The sequence below is a fragment of the Equus caballus genome, chromosome 10 (genome assembly GCF_041296265.1).
Source record: "Equus caballus isolate H_3958 breed thoroughbred chromosome 10, TB-T2T, whole genome shotgun sequence".
NCBI classification, from domain to species: Eukaryota; Metazoa; Chordata; class Mammalia; order Perissodactyla; family Equidae; genus Equus; species Equus caballus.
In genome coordinates, this window is record NC_091693.1 from 57,902,165 (window position 1) to 57,912,887 (window position 10,723).

Genomic DNA, 10,723 nt, shown 5'->3' on the forward strand with positions numbered 1-10,723 from the left:
TGAAAATTAAGAAGCCATTTAGACTATGTTTCTAGAAAATGCAAACCGTAGATTTGACAATTAATTTTGTCTAATCAAATAATTCAAGTCACAGTGTGACGTTTTCATGTAAATTAGCCAGGCAAGAATTTAAGAACCAAAAAGTGAGGAGAGAAACATAAAATCCCCTGCCCCATTGGCCAAAACCATCTAATTCTAATGGTTTACTTGGGCCATGGCATAATAAGAATGGATGCTAACTATGTGGCGAGCATATGCCCATGACTTTGTATACATCACACACATTACCTTATTTCATTCTGACAGTAACACTATAGAGTGGATATTGTTGTAGTTCAAATTTAGTATATTATACTATACCTATATTTTACAGTAGACAAGAAAACTGAAGCTCTGAGAGGTTAAATAACTTGCCCAAGGAAGATCAATTTAAGATCAAGTTGTTAATATCTCTAGTTCCCAAGCTCTTACTCATTTCACACCAAAACGGGCAATTCCTCAGTTAATTTTATTCAAACAGCCGGTTTGACTCAGATCACTCAAGCCTGGAACTTTCCAATGGAAGTCTATGTTAGCTAATGATGGCCAACTGTTACTGGATGCTCATTATATGTCAAACCATGCTAAGCAACTCCCATGTGTTAACATATGTAATCGACTCTGTGAGGAAGGCTACTATTATCCCCATTTTACAGATGAGAAAATCGAGTAGCCAAGAAGCTTACTCTCAGATCCAAGGTTCTCTGGTTGGTTAAAGGCAGAGTAAGTCTGAACTCCATTTGGCTCCAGAGCTCTCCCTCTATGTGAGGAACCTCTCTATCTGCCTCAGGATCAGAGGAGCAGGTGAGCCATTTCCTGGACAGCTAACATCTTACAAAGTGTCCTTAAAATGAGGATTATATAACACCTGTCGAGAAGCAAGATTAGTCCCTGCTCCGGAGGTGAATGCTGTCACAGACGACCACGCCTCTGTGAACAGCTGAGGAGCTGCTGTTTATGAAGATCACAGACTAAACACGGGCTGCTCTGATTCCCTAACCAAGGCTTCTAGGACAGGCTGAGCCCATGCGCCAAAAGTGCAGGTGAAATATGGTAGCAAAGTCATCACTTAGTCATTTAATTTGCAAACGACACATTTCCAAATGCCTACTGAATTTAAGTCAGCTGCTTAACTCTCTCCACTTGGGGAAAAGGAAGCAGAGGGTAGGGACTGTAATTGTTTAAAAACACTGTGGCAAGAAAAACATGGATAAATCCAAAATACCTACTTCAGTTATACTCGTTAATTAAATTTTCTGAATAATCCTCACCTGTCAACTCTACTTTCCACTCTGGTGACACAGCCGCAGATTAAGGGTAAGTCTATGCAGCAGAAAATCCAAGTAGAGCAGTGGAGACTTCATGACCACCAGCAAACTCAGACAGAGTAGCCATCTCAGGGTGTACTCCCCTCCTGCACCTTTCAGATGGTTTTGTGTTTTGCCTAAGCTACATGGAAAATCAACACTTAGATGTCCCCATGAGTGAAGGCATCTATCAGGTGACCTCTGCACTCACTGCCAGACCTTCCTCAGTCTTTTTCCCCATCCCTCTGTGCCCCTAGAGGCTGTCAAAACTCAGGTCCCTGCCACAGGCCTGTCTTCCCTCAGCACTGCCCCAGTTCTCTACATTTCCTTTCCTCTCCCCCATCAAAATGTATTTCAGAATTGGTACTTTCTAGGAGGCAGTGGTAACAAGTGCACGCTCTGCAGGCACACACTCCCAGAACCAATCTAGATCCTACTCCTCTTACTGTGTGATCTTGGGCAAGTTGCTTAACCTCTCTCAGCGCCACGTCCTCATCTGTGAAATGGGGATCAAGCATCCAGCGATAGTTGTGAGGAATCCATGCAAATCACGCAGGTAAAGCACTTCTGCGCAGAGCTAAGGGCTCAAAACTGGGCAGCCATTTTTTATTATTTGCATTATAACAGGTTTCCCAACTCAACTTAAACATTGGCCAAGAAACAAAAGTGGGTAAACCAAGGCTTAAAAATACCTTAATCCAAATAAGTACCCAAGTAGTACCCTAAGTGAGGAAGGACATATCTGTGGGCAGAGGGTTCTCCTGTGTCCAGCAACCACACCTACCAGGGCGTGGCCCACATCTGGGTGAGCTCTGAGCCTCCGCTATGTCTGCAAGGCCATTTAAGCCAGGTTTAGACTCGGTCCTGTGAAGCTGGGCCTCCACTCCCTCCACAAAGTAGAAAACTGCTGAGAAGCCACATGGTTCGGGGTCCTCAAAAGCCTTTGGACTGGAACATAATTGAGAAACAACTGCATGACCGTTTAAACTATTGCACGAATGTTTTGGTTGTTCATATAGCTTCAAACCTAACTTGAAAAAGAGTTCTAGAGCTAGCAAAAATATAAAATAATCTGGAGAAATAATTCACTTAAAAATGTTTTATTTTGTTCAACTAGATTCAAGACACTGTGCTCAGTGAGAGAATTCAATGTATCATAAGCTCAAAATAAAACCTCAATTATGGCTAAATAATCTGGAAGCCAAGACATTTCCCCAAATCTAAAGGATCTCCAACCCTCTCAGAGACTAGAAATACTCAAAATCCCTAAGTTAGGCTGTCACAACGTCCTCCTGGAATTCCTGCAGGCCTGTTAAAGGTCACCTAGCACTGGCTCTGTTTACCACCCATTGTGTAGGATTCCCCCACTGGAAAAAGGAGGTGTGGACACATTTCTCACTCTTTAGAAAATACTGGCCAAGAGAGACATTCTGAGCTATTGAAAACTGCTATTTTCTGGTCATCTCCCTGTGGCAGAGGGCTCAAACGCAGAGAAATTTCAACCGTAAATTGACGTATCAATTCACCAAATGACCGTTCCAGTAGCCTACGGTGTGACCCTACTCGAACAAAGATCCGTGTCCGGCTGCATGTACCCACAGCAGGGGCCTCCATTTTCTGGCATTTCTAAGTCAATCCTGTAAACATTCTGCGGCAGGCAGCGGATGTCACTGTTTACGGCACTGGCCTCCTCCCGTGTTCCTGTCAAACACGCCCATGTGCCGGTCCTCGGATTTCCTACCGCTCACACGACAATGGCATTTAAACCTGAAGACGGTGCTTAGCTTTCGGAACCAGACTAGCAGATAACCAGGTTAAGGCTGCATCAGACTGCACACCACGATCCCGGGCCATGCATCTCTAACAGGGACCCAGAGGTCTCCGGAGCTTTGGCAATTTCAGCCTTTCGGAGATGTTGACATTTGGGGCACGATAAAGGAGAACTAACCTTTAAGTAAAAGATAAGGTTAGTGGTTAATATTCCAGCACAATTCCCTATAAACACGTAAGGCATTTCATCACATGTAACTTCGTATTTCTACAGAGCCTAATTCTATTGTTGCAAACACACTGCACTTACATCTTCCTCAGGGCATTTCATAACAGACTGTTTTGCTCCATAACAACCCAGAGAATTTTTGCTTTTAGCACCAAGGATAGAGAGACCAATGCTCTTCCCTCCCAGTACCAGTTTAATTCTCCTGTCAGCTCTGAACTGCCCCTCACGGCCAGGTGACCACGGACCGCCTCTAGGGAAAGGTAAGGGCAGGACTCGAGCATCCGGGTGGCGTGACCGAGGGGCCGGCACGGGTCCCCCCTCGCGCCAGCCCTGCCCTGGCCAGGTGCCCCTCTAGGCGCCCCTGCGCGGGGCCCTCTCTCCGGCTCACCTAATGACCAGGAGTTCGTGGAGCAGATACGCAGCTGCGGCCAGCAAAGCTCCCCCGGTCAAGTAAAGGGTTTTCTTCCACCAGGGATCGGAGCCCAGCCCTGCCATGATCCCACCGTAATCCTGCAAAGGGAAAGCGATGATGTCCCCATAAAAGGAGAAGGGCTCCTCGGACCCGGCCCACCAGCCGAAGAAGGAGACGCTCTGGTTCCAGCTCAGATCCACCACGCACGGCCTGGACGAGGCAAAGCCAACCCCCCAGTGCATGCTGCGCGGCTGGCTGCGGGCGCCCCTCCCAGGGCCCGCGCCGCCCGCATGGGAAGGGGCCGGCGCGGCCGGGCGCCGACTCAGCTGCGCGCTGGGGGCGCGGGCGGCGGCGACCGAGGGGGCGGCGGCGGCGGCGGCGGCGGTGGCGGAGGAGGAGGAAGGGCGCGGGCCGAGGACGGCGGGCCTGGCCGGGGGGGCCCCCGGGCCCGGGGCGGCAGCGGCGGCCGCCGGCTCCCCCCGCAGCGGCCTCTCCGCGCCGCTCTTTGTGTCGGCGCCTGGAGAAGGCCGCGTGATGTCATTGCTCCCCGGGGCAGGGAACCAGAGGCGCGATAAAGTCACCTACCCCGCGCCCTGCCCCCGCCCCGCATCTCCGCGGTCCGGCGGCCTCCGCCCCGGCCGGAGCTGCAGGGCTGGGCGCGCCGGCGGCCTCCGCGCCTCCAGGCGGCACGGCCCGGAACGGCTCGGCGCGCCGGGGCTGGGGCTGCGGAGCCGGCTGGAAATGCGGCTCCCCTGGGAGGAAGCGACAGGCAGGGCCCGGATCTGCGTCCCCCAAGCCCCGCCAACCCCCAGCCCGCCCTCCGCCTCCGCCTCCGCCCCAGCCCCTCCCGCGGCCCGCGAGCGGGAGCGCGCAGGACTCACCTGGGGCGGCGCGGGGCTGCGGGCCGGAGACGCCCCTCGCGGCGCTGGGAGCGGGGCCCGGAGGAAGGTCCGGAATTAGGTTGTTCTGGCGGTCAGGAAGGCGCTGAGTATGTGCACAACTTATAACAACTCTCTTGGTGCGTTACACAATTGCCTAGGTCTTGACCATGTGCCCACGGAGAGGACATGCCTGGTTTGACAAACAACAAAAATGTTCTCTAGAGAGATGTCCCCTCTGACATAACGAGCTCGAGTCTTTCCCCTTGGAAATCATTATCAGGGAACTCGCTGATGGGGAGGGGGGAGGCGGGGAGGTGTTTTTCCTTTCCTCTTTGGTGCAGAAAATCTGTCAAACGTATATGTGTGTTTGTGTATGGGAGAGATGAATTTTTTTTCCTTAACTTTATTTTTAAAAGTTTATAAGCACAAAGAATAGGACCATGTTTCATAGAAGTTTATGATGTGCACACAAATTTTAGCAAGAGAGTAGATAGTTTAAATTTGTTTGAAGGAACTGAAAAAAATTCCAGTGGGGGGGGGGGCGGTTTATCACTCTTAAGGTGAAAGGATGGAGGCAGGAACCCTCCAGACTTTTGCTGAGAGAGTAGAGATTGGGGTTCAAGGGACTCCCCCTTCCTTTCTACTTCCCCTACCACACCAGTCCCTTAGAGGAGGCAGTGAGTGCAGACATATTGTTAATAAAATACCAGCCCCAACTGACATAAAAGGAGGGGCTAGCCGGAGGGTCCCAAACACCACTGTATACATTTATGTGACCTCTCAGGAGGAAGCATGTGTGGTTGGAAGTGGACCTTCCATGAGCAGGTTGTAAGCAGTGGAACCCAAGGGCCTGTTGGAGTGACTGAGGTGGTCACCAGACTGTCTTCCAGGAAGAGGGGTCAGGAAGGCCTGGTGCATAGGAAGCAGAGTAGGTAAGTTTGGGCTCAGAGCACAAATGCTCTGTGCGAGAGGAGACAAGAAGCACTGGCACCAGTGAATCTCCATTCTTCTTCCATGTCCTTCCCACAGAGCACTCAGCGTTTGCTCTCATTAAATGTTGAGCCAATATTTAAAGAATATCAGTTTGACATCTGGTACCAAATTACGTGCCCGAGTGTCTGGGTCCAACCATGGCGATGGGCATAAATTACCTTGAGTGGAGGAAAATAGAAGGCGTAAGGGAGAATCCGTACCGACAAACCCTATGCCCAGAAAACAAGTTAGAAACCAGACGAAGTTTATATTTTGATCCCAGAGAGCTGCCTACTGCGTTCCCCTCTCACAAGCACTCTGGTAGGCAGACCTGCCCTGCCCGCTCCTGGAGGCCAGTGGCCCACTGCTGGTTCCTGGGACTATCGGATAATCAGTGCGCATTATCTGGAATTTGGTTCAAATATGGGTTAAATTTTCAGAGATACTCTGAAGTGAACATCTTTAAGAAGCAAGCATAGGTAAAATAAGATCCCATGAGAGAAGTTAAAATATAATCTTAAACAATCTGATGCAAATTAAATTTTAGCTTTTAGACCCATGGCATGGAAGAGAGATTATTAGAACTCTGGCTTGTATGAAGGTGAAAGGAGGCAGGTAGTCTCCGAACCAACAGGCCTGAGAGTCAGGCAAAAGTTTGGTATGAGAGGGGCCAGCCTGTGGCCGAGTGGATAAGTCCCGCTCCACTTCGGTGGCCCAGGGTTTCCCCGGTTTGGATCCTGGGCGAGGACATGGCACCGCTCATCAAGCCATGCTGAGGTGGCATCCCACGTGCCACAGCTAGAAGGACACACAACTAAAGGTATACAACTATGTACTGGAGGGCTTTGGGGAGAAAAAGGAAAAATAAAATCTTAAAAAAAAAAAAAAGTTTGGTATGAGAGCGTCAGAACAAAGCTTTGGGGACAAGAAAGCAGCCACAGCTGCGAAGGCACAGCAGCGTTGCCAGCATTGGCCAAATCTTCATGAAAGATCTGACTGAGTCCTCCGTGGAAAAGCTGCTCCACAAAAGGGCGCAGTCCAGTCACAGAGAGAAGGGAGACTATGGCTCAAGGGCAGGACTCAGCCCCCGAGGAGTGGTGATGGTGTAATTAACAGCCAGAGGGAAGGGAACAGAGCTGGGTTAACAGAGGAGCCGAGGAGACTGGCTCTTCAAGGAATGGCTCCTCACAATCCCCTGTGTAAGCCAGATCCCAGGCTCGACCCCCAGTGACTGTGCAGGACCCACATCCTTCAGGGTGAAGGTGTAGGCAAGTGAGCATGTCTGCCCTCCCGCTCCCCTCCTGGGGCTCCTTCAGTTAGTGAGATGGTATAAAGACGTTGGGAGCCAGAGTGGGCTTCTTTACTCCACCCATCCCACCATCACCACCAATTCTGGCAGCTTTGGCCTCATAACCATGGACATTAGCTTCAAGCTAGAAAGATCTTGTGTTTTTTTCTTTTTCAAGGACTTTGTTTTGTTAACAATTGAGGTATTACAAGACAAGAAAAGGGAAGGGACTAATATTTATTGAACATCTCTCTAGTGATATGTTTTTTCAGTAACTTTTCAAAACAATCTGTATTAGATAATTATCATCATCCCTATTTTATAAATGAGGAAACTGAGGCTCAGTTACTGAGGTAATGAAAGAGTCAGGATTCAAACCCAGTGTGTCTCGGCCAGCAGCCCTTTGGGCTGTCCACCACCTGTGATGTCGCTCACACCAAGTAGTGCTAGAGCGCTGTCCATGGTATTCCTTCTTTATGCCATCAGTCTGCGGCTCAATTCTGAACCACGTCTAAATCCACTGTCTACAAATCTTCAAACACCTGCGGGTTATACTGTCACCTTTTGAGACAGGTGGATCAGACAGTTCCTTATGCAGACACTGCTATGCTGTGTCACATGACTTTGCAGCCTGGCCATGATGATATGGCAAGGGACAACTAAATCAGTGCTTCCCAAACTTTGCATATCTATCAACTGGAGCTCTGCCATGATGATCAAATAACGGATAATTAGATCAGTGCTTCTCAAATATTATTGTGCTTGTGAATCACTGGGGATCTTGTTAACATGCAAATTCTGGCTCAGGAGATCTGGGGTGGGGTCTGAATGTCTGCTTTCTAACAAGCTTCCAGGTGAGACCAGACCATGCTTTGATTAACAGTAGTCTAGACCACTAGCTTACGAGGAGGATCAAAAACTCTGCCCAAAGGGGACACCCCATGTTGGACGGTTCCTAATCAAACCAATCCAGTCACCATTCTTGATGGGTTTGGACACCAGACATATGGATAAATCAGTTGGGACAGCAATAGAATCAGAAATGGAAAGAAAATGAATCCAGACTTAAGAAGAACAATTAGAATAGAGTAATGCATATCCTTTCTAAGAGGTCGATCTGATGCCCAAGTGCTGGGAGCTGAAGAAGGAAGCCACAGGGCAGGAGGGATGGGAGTGGGAGGTTAGGAGGTAAAGGAGGAGAAGACAGAGAATCCTGGGGGATTGGTGATATCATGGCACCTTTTTCAGGTGCCAACGCAAAGAATATAAGCAAATGAGTAAAATATTTTAAAAAGTTCTTTTATCCTATAAAAAATTTTCACAAGAATGTTAAACTTCCTGTTTCAAAATATAGGTTAAGAGATTTAAGACCTTGCTGCCATGGTAAGAAGTGGATGTGATGTTGGCACTATTGCTGAGTTTACACAATGAAATTTAATATGCTATTTTATTACAACATCTCTGTATTATTCAAAGAATAAACAATGTTACCCTGATGGTTATTGTAAAACTTCTCTTTTCTTGGCTTGACTTATGGGGAAGAAATCTAATACTACCCTACCCAGTTATCCTGAGTCCTAGCCAACATTATAGCTGGAAGCCAGTATGTCATCATAAGGTGACCATCTACTTTCCAATCTACTGGACTTGAGTATTTTATAAATCATTATGCAACTCTCAGAAAACATTTCCTGGGGCTGGCCCTGTGGCGCAGCAGTTAAGTGCGCACGTTCCACTTCGGCAGCCTGGGGTTTGCCGGTTCCTATCCCAGGTGTGGACATTGCACTGCTTGGCAAGTCATGCTGTGGTAGGCATCCCACATATAAACTAGAGGAAGATGGGCATGGATGTTAGCTCAGGGCCAGTCTTCCGCAGCAAAAAGAGGGAGATTGGCAGATGTTAGCTCAGGGCTAGTCTTCCTCAAAAAGAAACATTTCCTGCAAGATTGACTTGATGCTGAGAAAAGTTATGCAAATAATAACTAGGCTCAGACAAGTGAGGGGCAATTGAGAAAGTGCGTCATGAGAAGGGTTTGGGAGATTTTGAGCTTGCAGTACATTAGTTTGCTAGATCTGCCATAACAAAGTACCACAGACTGAGTGGCTTAAACAACAGGAATTTATTTCCTCCCTTCTGGAGGCTAGTTCTGAAGGCTAGATATCTGAGATCAACACGTTGGGAAGATTGATTTCTTCTGAGCTGCTTGTTCAGGGCCATCATCTCCCTGTGTCTTTACAGGGTCTCTCCTCTGTGCATCTGTGTCCTAATCTCCTCTTCTTATAAAGACCCCGGTCATATTGGATTAGGACCACCCTGATGACCTCATTTTACCTTAATTACCTCTTTGAAGGCCCTATCTCCAAATACAGTCACACGTTGAGGTACTACTGGGGGTTAGGATTTCAACATATGGATTTTAGGAGGACACAATTCCTTGCATAACAGCCAGCCTATAGAATGTCCAAGTGGAGACACCCAATGGTAACCGAGTGTGTGTACTTTAGCAAAGAGATTTGGGCCTGGGGTTGAGATGGCTGGGGTCATTAGAGGGAGTAGACATAAGAATGTGAGGGTTAATACTATGTTAGAGGAGAGAAGGGCCAAGGACAGAACCCTGAGAACACCACATTTAGAGGATGGCCAGAGGAAGAGAGGCCCATCTGATGGCAGCTCAACACAAGGTTGACATAAGGGAAGGGATATTGTAGAAATGAAACAATACTGCAACTTTGAATGACTTCTAATGAACTAACCCAGCTGGATATGCACCTCCAAGAGATATACATGCTCTGCAGACTTTATAGCCCCTGCTTGTGTATGTACCTTCCAGCTGTGATAAGATGACAACTTTGTTCTTTTGAGTTCCCTAGGAATGTGATGACCCCTGGACAGAGATTCGATGCTGAGAGCCACAACAACTGAAAGATCTGGTGTGGTGACTCCCAGTCTGTAACGCCAGAGGGTCAACATTCCTAACCCCCTCCCCTATAACCCACTGGCCTATATAACTGCCTCAAGATTCTGTGCCACCCTTAAGGTGTTTCTTTAGGACACTAGTCCTCCATATTCTGATTTGCTATCTCATCGCTTAATAAATACCCTTTCTCTGCCACCGTTTTGCCTTCTCAACAGATTGACTTTTTGTCTTGAGGCAAGCAGATCGTGCCCTTTGTACAGCAACACATCCAGAAAACTGAGATGGAGAAAGAAGTCCAGGAGAGAAGCCAGACAGGGTTTGGGGGCTGCAGAAGCCAAAGGAAGAGGGTGTCTCAAGAAAGTGTGACGTGGGATCAATAGTGTCATACACTCCCAAAAAGCCGAGTAAAAAAATTTAGCTAGCAGCACAAACATCACTGACCTTGGCAGGAGAGCACATTCAAGTGTCAAGTGAGCAGAAACTAGCCTTGAAAAATGAAGGGCAGGATGGTAAGTGCAGATAACACCTGCAACCAATTTGTCCATGAAAGAGGAAAGCAAGCTGATAGTTGGAGGAGGAAATAAATATTTCTCTATCCTTTTAAAAAAGCATCTATGTAATTTATTTTTAATATAAATATATGAACACAGTACAGAATTCAAAAGCTACAAATAAGAATGCAATGAACAGTATATATCCCCAATATTCTCCCCTGACCTCCTCTTGTACTCTAACTCTTCACCCTACTCCTTGCCCCAGGGGTTGACCTGCATGAAGGACATCAATGACTTCCTTGCACTATGGCTTCTGGTTGTCCACGCTGAAACTTCCCACATGGAGTTTGCCCCATGGTGGAGATTGGAGGCCAGAAGTAGAGTAAGGAAGGGATGATTAATGATTAGTATCTT

General features: G+C 47.9%; 1 protein-coding gene across 5 annotated transcripts in view; it reads right to left on the reverse strand.

The window, feature by feature from the left end:
* Positions 1 to 4,951, reverse strand: part of FAXC (failed axon connections homolog, metaxin like GST domain containing) — a 73,224-nt gene extending 68,273 nt beyond the window's left edge. Inside the window, exons 1-2 of one of the 5 annotated variants that reach the window (XM_023650842.2) lie at positions 4,343 to 4,543; positions 3,734 to 3,855 (exon numbers count right to left, since the gene is read on the reverse strand). In XM_023650842.2, coding sequence (XP_023506610.1) covers positions 3,734 to 3,840 — 107 coding nt within the window. In that variant the 5' untranslated portion in view covers positions 3,841 to 3,855; positions 4,343 to 4,543. Of the gene's footprint in view, positions 1 to 2,130; positions 2,295 to 3,733; positions 4,320 to 4,342; positions 4,544 to 4,638 lie in introns of those variants that run through there. The other 4 variants (XM_023650843.2, XR_002810893.2, XM_070223586.1 and 1 more) reach the window with 4 other exon arrangements.
* Between the last annotated feature and the right edge of the window lie 5,772 nt (positions 4,952 to 10,723).